We start from the raw sequence: 18,836 nt of genomic DNA, 5'->3' as shown, positions 1-18,836 counted from the left end.
CAAAGTTGTCTAAAAAAAAAGGCAATTACCAAAGACATACAACGGAGGGGGAGACACGTTATTAGCATCTTGCTGGTTTTGCAGAAAGCCTTGTACATGACCAGATAAACATCTAGAAAAATAATTCTCATCTAAAAAAGGAATTATTAGATTTTTCTACGGGACAAATCCAGTCAGAATTCAGAAATCTCAAAATGTGTACCTACCTATATATAAGATGATGGACTCCTATACATTTATAATTACACGAAAATGTTGTGTAGCGTGCCTAGCGAAAAATATATAGACAAAAAATACGCAGAATGCAGCATAACTGCTGGTTTCCTGTAGCGTGTGCAGTGAGCCAGCACTCTCCTTCAGACATGCCTTGTCTCACAATACCATATTTCCTTCCATCTATTCATCGATGCCTTTAAAGCTCAGGAGGAAAGCTGAACTCCTACTCATCCCTCCACTCTTTGGCGACCACGGCGGAAGGGCGTCCCGCTTCATCCCGCTTCGTCCCCCAGCTGGCGGGACCCGCTTGCACACCCTCCCATGCCGCTTAACGCAATAGCGCTTCGCCGCCTCGCCTTTCCCAGACATATGGCGAGTGAATTATTTCATGCCATAGCATGTCATTATCGTTTTGTATATTTCATGCAGTGGACACACTTGGGGTAACACTTCTGTCAGCTGACTGTCAGACACGGAAATAATCACTATTTGTCAAACTCCGCGGAGTGACTGTCCTGACTTCAAAAGTTACTCCCTAATTAAATATGAAAGCTGCGTGGGGGCTCTCCAAACGAGCCAGCTTTCAAAGAATATCGCTTCTAATGTTTTCTAAAATACTCGCTTATGTTACGAATAAAAGCTTCGTGGTACTGATGGGACCGGATTTGTGACCAGGAGGTGACAGGTTTAAGTCCCAGGGGCCTACCCTCTTTGGTACCCGCAAACAAAATATTTATAAAGAAATTCATTACAATGTTAACCCGAAGCGCAATATTAAATGAACTCGAATTTTTCCAGTATATATAGATTTGCATAAACAGGTGTCATGGAAAAACAAGCTATTTGTAATTACCATGATGTAAAAAAACAACCCTGCTGACATAATACAAATGTGCTAGTTATTCTGGATAAGAGCACTGGCCAAATAACTTCATGTAAATGTTCGCTAACAATTCTCCTTCATTAGCATGCACAGCGTGACCAGTTTTGATGCAGAGTTTAATACAGAAGAGGGAATAATTAACAGGGCATACAAGATACAAAAATTCTGTTAGGCTGTGACTAGATTTCTGATCCCATTTTTCAAACAGGGGGACTTAGTAGTATCCTACATAAGTCTATTAAAGCATTTCACATCCGTTACCCATTGCCCGAATGAAGCGCGAAACCTTCGTCAAGTACATCAAACGTGCAGCAATGAGTACATGGTCCAGATCCCTGGCAACAAAAGGATATGAAGCTGTATGTTCTGATCCCGTTGTGACACAGTTGAAGAACAAACGTCATCTTGCCAAAATAAACCAAGGCAAAGTCTTTAACTCCCTGTGTAACCTACATGCTCGCAGAAGCCTTGGTTCCATGATATACTGCAAAATGCTATTATGCAATTGCAGTCAATAGTAATTTCACAAACTGCAAAATGGCAACACTGGAAAGATAAAACATGCGGCATACAGACCATTTTTACACCTGAGATAAAAGAGCTCCGGTCTATTTAGGATCAAGTGAACGCGAACTCTACTACAATACAGAGGAGGTCATTCAAAATACATTTTAAATAAATCAAATGCATAATCCGACCTAAGAAAGATACAACGCGATACAGCTTCATTATGAAATCCCTGAAAATGAATCTCAGAAAAAAATCTATATTCAAAAGCTATATTTCAGCTTTAGACAAATCACAGCCGCTGAACAGTGGGACGATTATTTTATTCCTTGGCGACGTCAGACTCAACTTTTAACATATTCCCTTTGAAGTTCCGATTCGGTGACATAAGACACTTTATTTTGTTTGTTTAGCCGATGACTGACAAGCTTTGTTCGGCGTTTGTCAAACTCCACTGTCAGGTCTGTATTGCTGCGATTACAAGCTTACATCAAAGTTAGTTCCCCCCCCCCCACCCTTCCAAACCCCATCCCTTGCCCTGCATTCTCCCCATAGGCCTGTCGGTACTGACAGCATGTACCCCTTGTATGTGACAGTGTGCGTTGGGGGGGGGGTTGCAGAGATGGTAACACTCAGTCTGAAGCGCCACAGGTCCTGCTTTATGGCCCCCAGCATTAATGTTGTACTCTTTGTTGCAACCTGCCATGCGGGGGGAGATAAACTTGACGAGGGCTTCCGGAGCCTTCCAGGCCCGCGCTGCTAATCTTGTCGACCTCCCCCACCCCCCCCAATCCTCCCCTCTGGTAGCATCCTTCAGCTCGAGTCGCTAAATCCCTCCCTATCTCCCTCCCAGACCTCTGCCTCTTGTGTTTGAACAATTCCCTCTTAGCGGGCCCTTGGATTTCAGCCCAAAACCACAAGTCTCACATTCACCGGTCAGGAAAGACATAACGTCACGTTAGAGATATCGATAGCGAGTCATCCTACGCCAGTCTTTGTCTAATACCCCTTCTCGCATTAGAGAAATCATGAAGACGGACACCGAGAAAGTGATCAAACGCGGCTCGGAAAACGCTGCTTCCGCCACCCCAGCAAGAGTGCCACACGTTTAAAATTCACGACTAAAAGCTTGTTACAAACTATTGGAGCGAAAACATGATATGCACTATTTGACTCGACTGAATATTATCACAAGTACAATGTTAATCATAATGAACACAGAACTTTCTTCGGGGGTTAAAAAAAAAAAAAAAAAATCCCTTTAATCCTGCCATAGACACATTTCTATTCACGAGATTGTCAGCCTGCCCCTACAGTCTGGCTTCCTTCTCTTTCGCTGTCAAGCCAAGTCCTCAAATCTAATTTGAATGCTAATTATTTTGGTCAGTTTATAAACTATAGATCAGTCCCGGGCCTATTTTTGAGAGGCTCGAAGAGTCCCCCCCCCCCAAGAGAATCTGAATCACCTTGACTTCCATCTTGACTTCTTTCATTATACAACAGATGACCCATCATATATTCCTCTTCTTCACTGGGCTTATTTCTTGTTGCCAGCGATCAGCTAGGAAGGAAAAAAAAAAGAAAAAAAAAGGCCACATCGTTTTATCTTCATTCTGCCGCTTCTTCGGCCCCGTTTCTGCTCCCCCCCCCCCGATCGCTTGCCAGCTGCTTTCTATACTTTACCCAACGGATCGCGCCACGTCTTCAGAACTGGCAATTCTCACTTGTTTTACCCTGCATGTCCCCGTACCCTTTATTCTTCCGAAACAAAAACCTCCTGCATTAAGAAATTAATAAGGACGCCTTTGTGCTCAGTTTACAAAAAAATTCCCTACATTTTTATATCGTTGCCCATAAAGAAAAAGGAACTACCTGGACGCCGATTACGATCTCTCATGAAATATGATTTTCATTAAGTTTTTTTTTCCTCCAGCATATAAAAACAACAGTAAATATTTCACTACACCTCTATTGCACAGATTCTGTTATGAGCCACACGAACAACTTTTCTTTTAAGCTGCAGGGTTGTTGTTCCGGAGCAGAAATATAACACAAATTTAAAAACTGAAAACAGTTTGCTTATACACCTGAAATACTGCAGAATTTAAACTAAAATTAAACGCAACAAAATACCAAGGTGCTAGTGACCTTTCTATGAACACATGCTTACAGATGAGATACTTAGCAGCTACTGTACCCAATTAACAGAGAGGTTATGTAAAACATTTTTCCCCCCCTATAGCAAGTTTAATGCTGATGACATTGTTAATATCCACAAAGGACATTATCTTCTCAGAGAGAACATGCTGAGATCCGTTTAACACAGTCCAACAGAAGCATAACATCTTTCTACTGTCTAGCGTGCCATGGCAAATTCAATCGAGGGCTCCAGCCCCCAGACGAGGCCTATGGAGAATTTTCTTTTTCCTAATGCCATTATCTCTCCTTTCTGGTGTCTGGATGCATAAACAAAACAAAAAACAAACAAAAAAAAAAAGTCATTGGAGGTGCATTGTTCCTGATAATTGCTCTCAGACCTCCAGATAAGGCCTCTACGTGACAGGACACTCCAGGAAGGAGCCATCCCTGCCCCGAACGCATCACGCGCATTCAGAAGCCCTCAGAGAGACCCAAGACACCTACAAGGTACCATCTGGCCACAGAGTGAGCTTTGATTTCTTTTTGTTTTGATAAAGAACAATCTGCACCCTTTCATCGACCGTGATATATTTAAAGATGACTTTCAGCCTCCGCCATTGTGTGGCCTGTGATGATTTAGCAGGGACCGTTGTTCGGCGAGTGGGAGGACTTTGATGAAAAGTCTGCTCCCAATATAAAGGTATTTATTAAAATGCAGGCAGTTCAGCGCATTTCTGTGCAGGAGGGGTGGGAGGGGACCTGAACGAGCCGGTTAATCAAAAGCTAATTGTATAATTTTCATGCAGATGAGGGCCACGTGTATGTGAATCCCAGCCCTGCAATTATTTAAATAAATAAATAAATAAAGCAGCACTATCAAAATGCACTGGGACTGAGGCGGGTAAACAATCAGCTGAAGTTTAATTTGAGGTAAACAAAGTGAAGATACACGAGGGGTCTCAAAAGGAGAAACTAAGGTTAGATTAAAATTTGAAACGTTACAGATACAAGGAACCACATTTGAACCCCACATGATTAATTGCTGCAAGCACCATTTGGAAATCATTCAAAGTATGAGGACAGGACATTTATAGAATGGCTCCAGAATAAAAGAAAATAGATTTTAGCCTATGCCCTGAACTGTTAAACATGCATTTATCAAGACACAGCACAAGTGAAGGCTGTTACGCTTCATTCCTGTTTGACAGTAAACCACTATCTGAAAAAGCCCAAACTCCGCTTCGAGGGTGATGTTCTCAAAGCCATTCATGTCCCTGCTTAAACTTTACAGGCTTTTTGTTTTGCAGTCTTAATATTGTATATGCAAAGTCAGTTAATGCGGTAAAGCATTAATACAGACAAGTAGTTTTTTTTTTTTTTAACAGTTTATTTTAGCATCAGTGAAAAAAAAATAAGTCTGCGATTTTCTGGAACATTTACTGGCTGTTTTTATAAAAAAAAAACCTGAGTATGAATTACAGACACCTCAATGAAATATACATATAAAAACCTATCAAGCTGAAATTTCTAATCTGCAAAAAAAATCGAATTTAACTACATAGCAACTAAAACTACTTGGAAAAAATAGGCAAAATGCAGTTGGGCGGGGGTTTAACGTAAATTGCGGCTATGAATATTAAAATGAGGAAAGGTTCCAATGGCAAATCCTGATTTTTAAAATGCAAAAAAAATAAGCTTTAATTACGTGCCAATTTAGCGCTCTTTGATAATATTCACATTCCCCTTAAGTGACTTTACTGATTGGTTTGGTAGTGTGCATGCAACTACAGATTAACAATACTGGTTTTGACAAGTCTTCCCCGTGTGACCAAGTATCACGATTCAAAGCCCCAATGCACAATTCTATTAGGGTGAATTTAGTCTATGGGGCTTTGCTTGAAATGAATTCTCATTTTTGTGTCAGTCTCCTGCAGTTCTTAATTTTTAATATCTACTGTGAAATTACATTTAAAAAAAAAAAAATTCTCAGAAAAGTCACTAGGAAGAAAAATGAATGCCAAAGTTTAACCATGGTCTAATTAGAAAATTGTGAATCTTATCAATGTCAAAGCAAAAGGTTTTCATCTTTGTTTAGAATGTTATTAAACAAACTTTCCTGGATTGAGAATTTTCTTAGCGGGCAGGATTAAAAAAAAAAAAAAAAAAAAAACAAGCAATAGACATTTTCACAAAAATATATATTGAATACCCAGTGCTTTTTGTATAAAAAAAAGGAATTAGCCTTTTTTTATAATCCCTTAAATTTTTCACATTTGCGAGTAATTTACTGGCAGCTGGCAATTACACACACACAAAAAACGTTCAGTGTAATGTTGCTCTTAAAAAAGTAAAAACCTACCAATACATATATACAAAAGCGAAAAGATAAAAAGCATCTGAAAGCACAGCAATGAAAGCAGTCACAGCCAAAGGACGCTTTACATGTAAGACTAAAATATATTAAACAAAAAGCAGAACCTCAGATCAAAAAGGTCACTTTCGCCTTGTGCTTCTCACTGGTCTGGCTTCTGTGACACTCGGGGCCTCAGGCTTGGTTGGAGACTTTCTTCTTCCACGGGCCGCACTTTTCACTTTGCCACCATCTGCCAAAAAGGAGGCCCGGAACACAATAAACACTCCCGTTGGGTTTAATTACCTTATCAGCCCATTTGGTGTTGCTTAGACCTTAATGTGATCCCATTTATAGATACGACTGCAAGCCTTTAAAAGATCCACTAAGACTGTTTACTGTATTCGTTATTCTCTCAGCAAACTAAACAGAAGTATTTATAATGTAATAACACCGCAAAACTGCAATGGGTTGGTACCCTGGGTTATTCCTTGTCTTGTGGCCATAAGATTCTAGGATATTATTCAGATCCCTACGACCCTGCATAGGGGTAAGTGGGTATGGAAATGGATGGATGGAACACCCCATAAACAACTCACCACTTGGTTCTGTTATCCTGGCATTTCCTCTGCCTGGCTGTTTGTCATGGGATACAGGTTCTGGTTCCATGTGCTGCACCACCCTTTTCCTGCTCCTTCCAACAGGCTTTGGGGTTTCTACCTTTTGAGATCCTTCCAGCTTTTCTGTAGTTTTCACTGCCTTCTTCAGAGGGCCTCTTTGTCCCCGAGCTTGATTGGCCGCAGGCTTGTTCTCTTCTAGGCGAGCAGCCTTGCCTCTCACCCTTTTCGTGGTCGAAAGTCTACTTGGAGATGTCGTGGAGGCCTCTTCCAAATGCTCAACTGACTCGTCGCGTGCAATCGTCCGCTTTGTGCCTCTTTTCGCTGCAGTAACATTCTTAGCAGCAGGCTCATTAACTTTTGAGCTTTTCAATGGAGGTGCAGTTGACTCTGACTGCGTAGCACTGCGCTGCTCAGATACAACAGGCTCTGAACACTCAGAGCTTGGCTTTTTCGCCCCTCTTCCTCGACGGGGCTTTGTTGACGGTTCAGTGGTTTTTTCAGCTGACATGTCCACAATTTCTCTGCCCGCTACACCGGACCTTTTCTTAGAGCCTGGTAACTCTGTTACATCTTGGCTGTCAGGTATCTCCAAATCCCACTTTGCTGTTTTCTTTGAAACAACCCTTTTCACCGCTGCTTTGATGGCAACCGTTTGTTCCACTGCTGATTTTTTATCAGCTTTGTTGGCTTCAGAATCTTGAGGGGCAGCTTTTCCTCTTCTGGTTGTGTTCTTTTTATTTTCAATGACAAGGTTATCCAGCCCTGGGGATTCATTTGGCGGAACCATGGATTCCACCTTGGAAGGTACAGGAGCGGCAACACAAACACTGGCAGTTCCAGCGTCTGCAATCGGATTATTTTTACGTGACCCTCTGGTGTTCCTGATGGACTTTATTCCAACTTTAGTGGAGGATGCATCGGGTTGAACCAGCTTCTCTTCCTGAGTATCCAGCACTTTCTTTCCACGACCAGGTTTCGATGAGTGGACAGAAGGAGAACCAGTCACTGCAGCGGCCTCAGAGGGCCCACCCCGGCACATTCTTCTAGCTGGCAACACAGCAGGTGATGGCTGCTCTACCTCCTTCACAAGGGTCTTTGGCTTCCTCCCACGGTGAGGCTTCACGATAGGACTGGCTGGCTCTTCAGCTACAGTAACCAAATTGGTTTCTTTTTTTGATACATCCTCTCTCAAACTTTCTGAGGCAGTATTATTTTCATCAGATCTAGTCTTCTTTCCTCTTCTCGGTTTAGTCACTTGGGGTGAAGACGCAAGCTCTTGGCCATGACCATCCACCACCTTGGTGGGGCTTTGGAGCTCCGTTTCAACGCTTTGCATCTCAACAGTGGCCTTCGTATCAGCCATCCGCTTTGCTGTTCTCCCCCTACCAGCTTTTCTGACGGGCGTAAGAGCGTTTTTAGGAACCACTGCAGCCTTACGGCCCTGTCTGGCTTCAGCAGAAGGCTCAACTTGAGCTCCCTGCTCTGTAATTTCCTTCTCTGCATGCATCGTTTCATTGCTCTCTATTGGCTTCCCAGCTTTGCCTCTACTCAGATTTTCATCCGTCTTGTCCTCTGCAGCTCCTGGCACAAGTTTTGCTCTTCTTCCTCGGGTGGTTTTAACGGGAGTTGCAACAGCAGGTGTAAGAACCTCTTCCCCCAGAGTTGATGGCAGGCCTCGCCGGGTCTGCCTGCCTCTTTTTGACTTGACCTCAGAAATATTAGGCTCAGCAGCTCTTACTGCCCGATCACGTTTAGAGTCGGCAGATTCATCTTCAGCTGGAACGTCAGTTTTTTTACGTCCTCTAACAGCTTTTTTAGATGTGTTGCTTTGGCTTTCAGGCAATTCCAAAGGTTCCTCAAACGCCACCTTTGCTTCTGGAAATAAGACTTAAACATTACAGCGCTCACTACATGATCTCAGATTTTATGATTTATTACTCAAATTCTGAATTAACACAATCTATTAAGCTGTGCCAGGCATGGTTTGTAATAGTTTAAAATAGGGCTAGGCAATATGTTTGAAGATGCAGTAATTTTTATGTATTTGAGATTAGTCATCCAAACCAAATTATGCTTGACAAACAAAAAAAAAGTCCGCACAACAGACACACTTAAAATAAAATTGTTATATATATATATATATATATATATATATATATATATATATATATATATATATATATATATATATATATATATTTTTTTTTTTAAGCTAGTTAATACAGATGGAAAAAATGTATGACAATATTTAATTAGGCTACTACAAACATACATAACGTACTGTTACACCTCATTTGTACGTCTTGTTTTACGCATTTGCGGTTCAATATGAATATCTTCAAAGCAAGTATACAAGTGGCGAATGCTTAGAATTTTAACAAGTTTTCTCCCATTGGCATCAGCTCAGTTACACTTTGTTGCGATGGCAGCCCCTCTTGTATCACAAGCTGCAGTATCGCAAGACAGTCCAGGTTAGCGACTCTCAAATCATCCATTCCTTTTTTAGTCTCGCAGTTGCGTGCGCTGTTAGGTGGGACTGTCCATTAAACGCTATTCCCACCTCAAAACTTTTTTACAAAGATTGCAAATCGCTGTGCTACTGGTTTCCGTTAAAAGTGTAAAATACCCCCAGATTGTCACGTCTTATGCTCCTCGTACTGTGAGGGGTATGTGCATGACGTCACAGCAGGCGGACGTCACTGTACTCACACCCACTGAGTAGCAAAAAAAGACTGAGGGGCAGCGATAGCATTTAATTCGAATGCCGCAATAAAACACATGTAAAATGGGAAAGAACTGTCGTGCGATTGATTGTAGAAATACATTTAACATGAAATAGGAGCTATCTTTTTAGAGAAAACTAAGCAAGCAAGTATAGGACGTAGATCGGTCACTCATGGCCGATACCAGATCGATCAAATAGGTCCGGATCGACGCCGATAATTTCAAGCTCTAGAGTCTTGCTTGATTTTGCCTTAATTGCAATTATTGTAGAATCTCGACATCCTGGACTGAAATTGTCAGTAGTTCTTTATTGCAATATACACTTTTGGCTATAGCCTGTGAAGACTGCTCCCATGCATAAATGAAAGGAACTACAAAGGAGGAATCTGTAGCTAGGGTATTAAAATTAAGGTTGTTGGCAAATTCCTTATCTTAAAAGGGAATTATCTTGCTCAACCAAGTTGGAAAGTTGAAAATTCCCACCAGGAAGTTCCACTTGAACAGCTGACATTCTGGGCACTGACTGGAGTTGGTGATGTGACAGCTTCATACTACCCAACTTTTCCAAAATATTACTGCAACGGGCAATGCTTGTGAAGCACTGCACTATAATAGCTATGTTTTTTTTTTCCTTTTCTTTAAAACCATGTCAGAAACGCTACCTAGAACGCTGACATGGAAGCCAAATCTTAAAATCCTTCAGTTATTTTGCTTTGAGTGGAGCCTAAACATACTTCCCCAATAAATGTGATAATTAGTTACTCACTGTCGAATATCGACACCAGGTTACTTGTCTGAATAGCCAGTTACTAATAAAATAAAAAATAAAAAAAACCATTTTGCCCAGCCCTAGTTTAGACTACACTAGCTGTAAAGCTGACCCACAACAACTCATATTTAAACATAAGATGAACTGACATATCGTATACTCACCCGCAGAAGTAAATATTTCCCCATTCGTTGAAGTGCATGGATTGGCACAAACCTTTGAAGGGGAGAAAAAAAATAAATGCAGTTTTAATACTGAGAGTCATGAACTTAAAATGTAGAATCATAGTGCTATCAACAGTGCACTCTGAACATACAACACTCAATTTGGAACTTGTTGATTTATTACATGGAGTGCAATACAATTACCCTTACATGTTCAGAGATATCACATTTGCTAGTGATCCTGGCAACTGGTACTTCTTCTGGTTCTTGCATAAGCTCCTGTAATCCAGTATAATCTTCGACTGCAATGGTTCCTCTTAGCCTGGGTGACTTCATGAGTTTGGCAATTCCAAATTTGTTTTCAACTGGCTTCCCTTTTTGTTTGGGAGTCCTCATCATTCTCTTCAATCCAACCATGTCTTCGACAGGTTCATTCTTCTGCTTGGGAGTTCTCATCAGTCGCTTCAATCCAACCATGTCTTCGACAGGTTCATTCTTCTGCCTGGGAGTTCTCATCAGTCGCTTCAATCCAACCATGTCTTCGACAGGTTCATCCTTTTGTTTGGGGGTCTGCAACAGCTGCTTTACCCCAAATGAATTCTCAACTGGTATATTCTTCTGCTTCGGAGTCCTCATCAACCGTTTCAATCCGACCATGTCGTCGACAGGCTCGTTCTTCCGCTTTGGAGTTCGCATCAGTCGCTTGACACCAGTTGTAAAAACTTGTGGCACAGCTTTCACCTTGGGAGTTAACATTCTCTGAACTCCAACCATGTCTATCGGTTGACCCTTGACCTTAGGGGTTTTCAGCAGCTCCTTTACACCAATTAAACTCACTTCTTCAGATACTTTTGGTAGCTTGGGTGTTTTCAGTAGTCTTTTAATGCCTGTAAGATCTTCCTTCTGCATGGCCTTTTGTTTTGGGGTCTTCATACGTCTCTTAACTCCCGTTAGAGGCATCTCTGGTTCAGGCTTTTGTCTTGGGCTTCCCACCATCCTCTCCAGGACAAGATCCTGCTGTTCAGCATGTTCAGAAGAAATCACATCTGAAGTTGCCTTCTGTTGTACAGAATCACTGCATGTAAAGCTGCACTCCTGATCATCTGTGAGAAGCCTTACAACAGCTTCACTGCTGTAACATCCTTGCTTTAGAGTGTTGGCAACACTTAATGGTGAGACTACCATTTCTCCTGCAAACATAAAACACAGTTCCACAGCATCAATAACTAAACAGGCATTACTTTACATATTCTGAAGAATCAGATAAAAATCAAAGCCTTTTCCATAAGCTATGCCCATTATCCAGGATTTTCCCAGCAGGGACAAATTCTGATGAAAACTTCAGGTTCCTTAATTAACCCCATAACATTTTTGAAACATCATCAGAACTATACTAGACATTACAGACTAAAGTTGTATTCAGGCCAGAACACCAATTCTAATCACCTACCTGTTTCCTCAGGGGTGTTTATTACAGAGGCTTCACCCAAAGGGACATCCTGTGGAGTTTCTGGACTATGGGGTTTGCCACTATTGGCCCTCTTCCGTCTTGTATTCACAGGGGTACTGAATATCTCTGCAATGCCTGTAAAAGGGAATCAAATAACCTTCACAAGTCACCAAGACACTTCAAGTAATGTGAAATCACCCAAATGTAAAATCACACACACACACCTGTTAAATCTTCATTCATATTCATGCTTTCCTTCGTTAATGCAGTGTTGCGGACAAACTTTGGTGCATGACCTGTAGGCAATGCGGCCTTGGCATGAGCTTTCCCAACAACAATTGTAGCTGGTGATTCAGCATGGCCCGTACTGAAATGTCCTTTGAGTTTCTGAATAGGAGTCTTAGGAGGCTGGGGACAAATAAAGGAAAATTGTATCACAGGAAAGCAGACATCAAAATCAAGGCATCTATTTTTGGCTACTAATATTTAGAAATAAAATTTCCAAAATGCAACTTCAGAACTCTTACCTTTGGTTTTTGTTTCACAGTTCTGACAGCTTTTCCTCTTGAGATTCGTTTCTTGGCTGTGATTTCAGTCTGGGCTTTGGTGGTGCCAAATTTAACAATATCAGCCCAGGAACTCACTACTGCATAAAAAAACACATAATTAACATGAGATACTTAACATGCCATGAAAACTAGCCGTCGTCATACTATTAAATACCTTACAAACCTTTCAAATTGGCCTGAGAAGCTCCACTTCGCCTTAAACGAATTAATTCAAGGGCACTCCTCCTCCTCGCACTTTTGGGGGTTGCCTTTGCAGACTTGAGGCTCACTCTCCTCAGCAGAACAGATGGAGTTACAGAAACAGAACCGTCTGAAGCAGCTGTATCCTGATCAGTTACAGGTGAAGGAGTTTCAATTCGTGATATTGAAAACCTGCCTCGTACAATGGGCGTTTGGCTTGCCAGGGAATCATTTATGGGCATTTCGGCAGACAGAGATTCTCCTTCACGAGAGGTGGTTTTGGGTGAAGATTTTGAACCAGCAGAAGATGATTTTCTCCTATGTGGAGTACCAGTCTTTCCCAAGACTGAAACAGGAGTCTGGGGCTGAGAGGCGGGGGACTTCAAGCCTTTTGACATCAGAGGGTTCTCTTTCGAGGACGACCTGCGTCTTCTTGGAGACTGATGGACAGTTTTAGGAGAAGACTTCCGGCCTGGAGATTTCTTGGGCTCCTTTTCCTTGGATGGTGTACCAGGTTTCACCTTGGGGGATTTTATCTTTCCCGGAGAAGGGGTTTGACTCTTCGCAGCAGGTGTTTTCTTAGGAGAAGGGGTCCTACTTGTAGACCCAGCTTTGGAAGAAACTCTCCTCCTTGGGCTTGAAGCCTTTGGATTTTCTGAACTTGACTTTTCAGAAGGCAGCTCCTGTGAGGTTCAGAAGTTTAACAGTGAATGAATGATTCAAGTTGTTAAATTTAGTAGGCAAAAACGCACAAAATCCAGCAATAGGAACTCACCTGGATCAAGCCAATAATGGAAGCTCTTCTTAAGACAGGGTGTTTTTTCAATACAGACAGGCTGCGTCTGCCCGGTGTGGCCCCTCTGCGCAGGGGGGAGTTTGGAGGAAGCCGCTTGTCGAACAGCTCAGGACTCAACTGCCCACCAAATGACACTCTCTTCCTTTTCATCAAAGGCACAGGCAAACCACCAAGGTCCCCACTTTTGCGTTTCTTATTCTGGCCTGACTGACCACCTAGACAAACAAATATTCAAAGTAGAACCTAATGAGTTTAACCATTACAGCTGCAGTCAAATTCACATGAGCAAGACCAGCAAGTATAACAAAAATACACCTCCATGTACACAAGTACTCTTCACTGAATGTAAAAAATCAGTAGAGGGTTTCAGACTGCATGCATAGAAAAGAATAATCATACAGATGAGGGCATCCGTTAAAGAATTACATTTTCAGCTGTTCCTAGCATGTTGCTTCACATCTCCGAGTTCAAATGTCATGCTGGCTCCTAGAGTCTGGAGTCCCCCCCCCCCCCCAATGTCACGCCAGTTTCCTCCAAGTACTCTGGGTTCCTTCCATAGTCTAAAATTTAGCTGATCGGCATCTCTAGTTTGCCTTAAGTGTGCAATGGTGCAAGTGCCCTGTCATGAAGTGGCATCTTCTCTTGGGTGCACGTGCCTTGAGGCCAATGCTGCCTGTGATATGTTCTAGCTCCTCACAACACTGTATTGATTATGTGGCTGTGCAATGAATAGCTAATATACTTTGTACTTCTCACACTGCGCATAACACACTTATCTGAGGTCAACTGTTTACCTTCATTTTCCCCACAAGATGGTGCTGCTGTTTCAAGTTCACTCAAAGCTTGACGTTTTCCTGCTGTTGTCCTGGGCGACGTCCTCTTACTGGAAACTCCTTTGGCTCTTGGGGACTCCTCTTTAACCTCACCTGACTCCCCATTTTCCTCGGCTTGATTTGGGGTACAGACAAAAGGACGACCTGGTGAGCAAGGCCCACCTTCTCCTGCTGGAGAATGAGCTTCCTTGTTTCGCCTTGTTTTAGGTGTCACAGACTTACTGATGGTACAGTCTTCCAGCACAGAAGTATCCTGAGAAAGGACATGAGCTACTTCTGCAGCAGTGATTTTTTGAGGTGTGCCGATATGATTTTTCTTCTGAGAGACAGGGGTCAGCTGATCCTCAGAGACACCAGCGTTCAGCTGCTTTGCAGGAGACTTCAACGAACGTCTGACTTTTGGTGTTACCTGAACTGGAGTCACAACTTGTTCAATGGCATCTTGCAACTTCTGAGTGGGACTTGCCAGCTCATCTCTCCCTGGTGTTGTCTTCATGCTCCTTCGCCCAGACTTTGGGGTTACGTCAGCACCAGGGGCACTGTCAGGTTCATCCGATGACTTATTCTGAGGAACCACTTCCATTTTGGAGTCACGTCTTGAACAAGGGGTCTTGGGTTGTTCAGATTTCCGTGGCAACTTCTCAGAGAGACTTTGCTTTGTTATTTCATAAAGTTCACTGAAGGGTGAAAGAGCCTCTTTTGCTGTTGATTTGCTTTGGTCCAGGCTGGTAAAGGTCTGTTTTCCCACAGCCTCATCACTGTCACCCACACTGGCCAACACCGTATTTGTTCCATCTTTCAAACAAGTTTGTTCTACATAGGAAAGAAGAAAAAAAAAAAAAGGAAAAAAAAAGTACAGCTAAATTAGCACAATTCACATCCACTAACTTAACATCAAGCGTTTAATATCCATGGGTATTGAATAACTTTCCTCTTCATTTACATACATGAGCAGTGTATGCAACACAAATTCAGTACAAAATCAACAGCATGCACAGAACCAAGTTCACAACAGACAGACAAATACAATGTTTTCTGGGTGCCCGGTGCACAAACCTGGAGTTTGTGGATATTTTCCCTTTTCTCCTGACACCAAAGCATCAGCCTCTCTCACTTGATGTTCCTGTAGAACCTTAACACAAACATGTTAAGGCAAAGGGAACAATGCGAGACATGAGTAAACTTGCCATTTTTCCACTGCCACCAAGAACCGTGCCGCACCCAACCCGTACTGCAAACTGGCACTTCTCCCATTGCAAAGTATGTATGCCGTACTAGAACCGTAACCATGCGGACATGGCGCTGCTTTCTAGCAGGGCTGAAAGTGTGACCTGGTTGCATCAGCACCATCTGATTGTTTGAAATGCACAGAGAAACCAATGTTTGGCGCTTGGATTATCTGAAGGAAAAAGTGTATATTGTATATTATTCATTTATAGTAGTATTGCATATCAAGATGCATTTCCAAAAACTCAGAACTTGAAACCACCTACTTAAAGTACTATAGAACAGCTGATTAGAATGGATTATGATGCAATATTGAGCAAGCATTTCATTCGTGCATTAGGATTCTCACAGACGTGCTAGTGGAAATTAGCAGAGTAAAAAAAAGAACAAAAAAACAAATTGCACAGTAAATCATAATGTACACCGTGTGAACAATAGATAAAGTGACTTCAGTTTTACATCACAGTCTCTCAACTCGGCAAAGCCTTTACCAGAGCTCATATACACCATCCATAACATTACACCCCATCTGCACAAGCACAAAAAGCAGGTATGCTTCCAAGACAAAATGAAAGTTACCTGCAGAGTTTCACTTTTTCGTTTAGCAGGCGGTATGATTTTCTTTGGCGTTGGCTCTGGAGGACATTCAAACCTGGAAGCAAGTTATGTGAAAGAATTTTAAATGCTGGAAAATAAAATGAGAAGTTATTTATCGGTCAGCAGAATAATTTCCTTAGATTTAACGCATCACCCAAATTTAAAAAGAAAACCTGAAGGCATTTTACTCCACCAGACATGACATGGTAACCCAGGGCGACCAAAGACGGAGGCTCTGATATATAAAACTACTACGCCAAGAAGCCCAAGAGGAAAATCGGTGTTTATAATTATAGCGGCTAATACAATAAACCAAAAGCAGCTGCATCTGCAACTTCCTTTGAGTAAAATGACAAATGAGAAACATGGATCAGCTGGTTACCCAGATAATAGTAAAACAAGCTAAGCAGCCTGAGAGAATCAGCCAAAACCAGCAATAACCAAGCAAAGGTACCAGATACTGTGTTACAATAGCATTCAAAGTACAGCTAGCCGTAGTACCAGAGCCTTAAACTAGTTAAAAGGATAAACCACCTTACTATTAATGTAACACCAAAGCACTCAGGTAAAACTGAAGACTGATGTTTAATGAAAGGAAACATAAAAGCCAGCTGAACTAAAAGCATTCCTAAGTAACGCATTTCCTCAACCAAATAGTGCTATAATAATCATCAGAGGGCTTGCTACTGGTACAGTATAGTAGAAGTTTTGACTAAACGCTTTAGGACTGTCTGCAGTACAGGCAAAGGGTAGTAACAGGAACAGACATCATGGTTTCACAATGAGGGGAGAGATGCATACACTGTGTTAAAGGCAAAATATATCCGGGTAAATTCTTATTTGCTGACATCAGGGTAAGTATAACTATGCAAGCACATGTACCCCGGGAATAATGACTTGATAAACGATAGGCAAACATTATCAGTCACCTGAAGGAACGGTCGATAATCGTGATTAAGTCTCCATGTTTCAAACGTTCAGACTGCTGCATAGGCTTTCCATTTATATGAGTTGGATTAACAGAGCTGAGATTTGTTAAAATCACCTGGGGGAGGGAGGGAGAGATAGTCAGGGTCACCATAACTGTCAACACGGGGCATACTTTAAAACTTGACTGAGCACAATGAATACCTCTTTATTTTCATTTAACTCAATGCGGCAGTGCTCCTTGGACACCTGGGGCAGCTGGATCCTGATGTCACACTCAGGTTTCCTGCAAAGCACATGCAGCTTCTCTCATATCAGTAACCAGGCACGCCAGACCATAAAGCAAAGGGTTCAGGTGGAAGGACTCACCTCCCGAACAAGCATGCGGCCGTGAGAGGGAACTCCGTGCCATCTCCCCCGCTTCTTTTGATCACCACTATCTTCCCGTGAAGAGGCATGTCGTGCTTTACTTACCTGGTCTGAACAGGTAGAGACATATTATCTGGGTTACTGCACTGTTAGACTGCTAGTTTGTCAAATGAGCAACATATCAGCGAAAAGCCCACACCGAACCAGCAACAGAACCGGTCGAACTCTCTGGTCGACCAATATAACCAGTGCTGGGCCCAAGTTACTTATCAATTCGCTGCTCCCGTATAACAATTAGGATTAAAAATTAGGATTTCAGCCAGAAATTGAGTATATTATCACCAGCTTCTGAATAAGGAACTCGTTTTAAGGTGTTTGTCGTTAACAACTGCTTGGTTTCTTAGCCATTCTAACTGACTTAAGCTACGGTAAGTAAACGGTAACCACACGTGCTGTACTCTCTAAAGGCTGTACTGACGCAATTCAATGCGAACACCCTTCATTAATAAAATTGAAATTAATTTAGCTAACTTTAAAAAAAACACTCCGGCAACGATGCTTACGCGTTACGTACCGACGGTTAAATATTTATGTGCAGAGCACTGCAACTGATAATACGTTTGGTGTTTTGGCTCAAATGTAGTGCTTCTTTGGCACACTGTGATATCAGTGTAGCTTTTAAACTGCCAGGTTTATCATCCGTACGGCAAATCGGCGGGAAAGCCAATTTTCTTGTAAACAGCACGAGTAAACTTATCCCAGCATTACTTAAACTCAGATAATTAAACAAGACAGAAACTTACCTGTAGACAATCTTTTAAAACGTGTTTAAAATGACGTGTTTTCCATCGACGTCCAGATGATAGCGCTCATCCGAAGTGAAAACTAACAAAAACAAGTTACATTTAGATACTGCGGATTTCCTAAACCTATACGGTATGGCAATCACACAGCCGATAGGGGTCTGACATGTGCGAGGGGAACTACGCCTGCATATTCCTGCGCCACAATTCATTCATATTCCCCGAATCAATTAAAGTCACTGAAATACATCAAAATAATTAACGCACAGGCCAATTTGGAAAAACGTCTGTAACGGATAGATCACGAAATATTTTATGGAAGACAGGTTTTGAATGCATGGAACTATCTTGTTTTAAATGTCGCGGAGTGACATTAAGGCAAATGACTAATCGTTTGAAATTCCGCGCGAAGAGCGGCGATTGGCTGTAAGTATAAGACGTACAATGAAGCGCGCGATTACCCTCAGCACTGCCGGGCTCGGCCAATCGGATTGGAAGCTGAACGGAGCCCCAAGGAAGCATGGTCATGAGATTCAGTTTTTGTTTCGGTAAATGGGAAATTGCGTTACATTGTGTTATCGTAAATTTCAATACAAATAAAACGTGTCATTTAAAGAATACAGTGCAGGATGTTATATATTATTCGTCGTTACTACATCCTACTGTTTGTGAAAATGACTATTTTCCTATCGGAAAAAAAGTTTCCCAAAAAC

General features: G+C 42.0%; 1 protein-coding gene across 6 annotated transcripts; it reads right to left on the bottom strand.

Annotated features, from left to right (window-relative positions):
- Positions 1 to 4,647: 4,647 nt before the first annotated feature.
- Positions 4,648 to 18,489, bottom strand: mki67 (marker of proliferation Ki-67). 6 transcript variants are annotated; one of them, XM_023820536.2, is made up of 17 exons: positions 18,124 to 18,488; positions 17,321 to 17,430; positions 17,156 to 17,237; positions 16,954 to 17,069; positions 16,007 to 16,079; positions 15,257 to 15,332; positions 14,423 to 15,013; positions 14,162 to 14,314; positions 13,347 to 13,582; positions 12,555 to 13,254; positions 12,350 to 12,468; positions 12,047 to 12,230; positions 11,823 to 11,957; positions 10,583 to 11,562; positions 10,373 to 10,424; positions 6,695 to 8,602; positions 4,648 to 6,348 (listed from the first exon to the last, which is right to left on the bottom strand). In XM_023820536.2, exons 2-17 carry the CDS (start codon positions 17,407 to 17,409, stop codon positions 6,239 to 6,241), a joined length of 5,604 nt encoding a protein of 1,867 aa, XP_023676304.1. In that variant the 5' UTR covers positions 17,410 to 17,430; positions 18,124 to 18,488; the 3' UTR covers positions 4,648 to 6,238. The 6 variants fall into 6 exon arrangements, with proteins under 6 accessions (XP_023676304.1, XP_023676303.1, XP_023676301.1 ...); XM_023820535.2 differs by having other exon boundaries at positions 12,119 to 12,230; positions 14,162 to 15,013; positions 18,124 to 18,489; XM_023820533.2 differs by having other exon boundaries at positions 12,350 to 12,465; positions 14,162 to 15,013; positions 18,124 to 18,489.
- Positions 18,490 to 18,836: the final 347 nt, after the last annotated feature.

This window comes from Paramormyrops kingsleyae, chromosome 20 (genome assembly GCF_048594095.1).
Source record: "Paramormyrops kingsleyae isolate MSU_618 chromosome 20, PKINGS_0.4, whole genome shotgun sequence".
NCBI lineage: Eukaryota > Metazoa > Chordata > Actinopteri > Osteoglossiformes > Mormyridae > Paramormyrops > Paramormyrops kingsleyae.
Note: the sequence above shows the minus strand (reverse complement) of the source record. Positions and strands in the feature narration are given on the sequence as shown.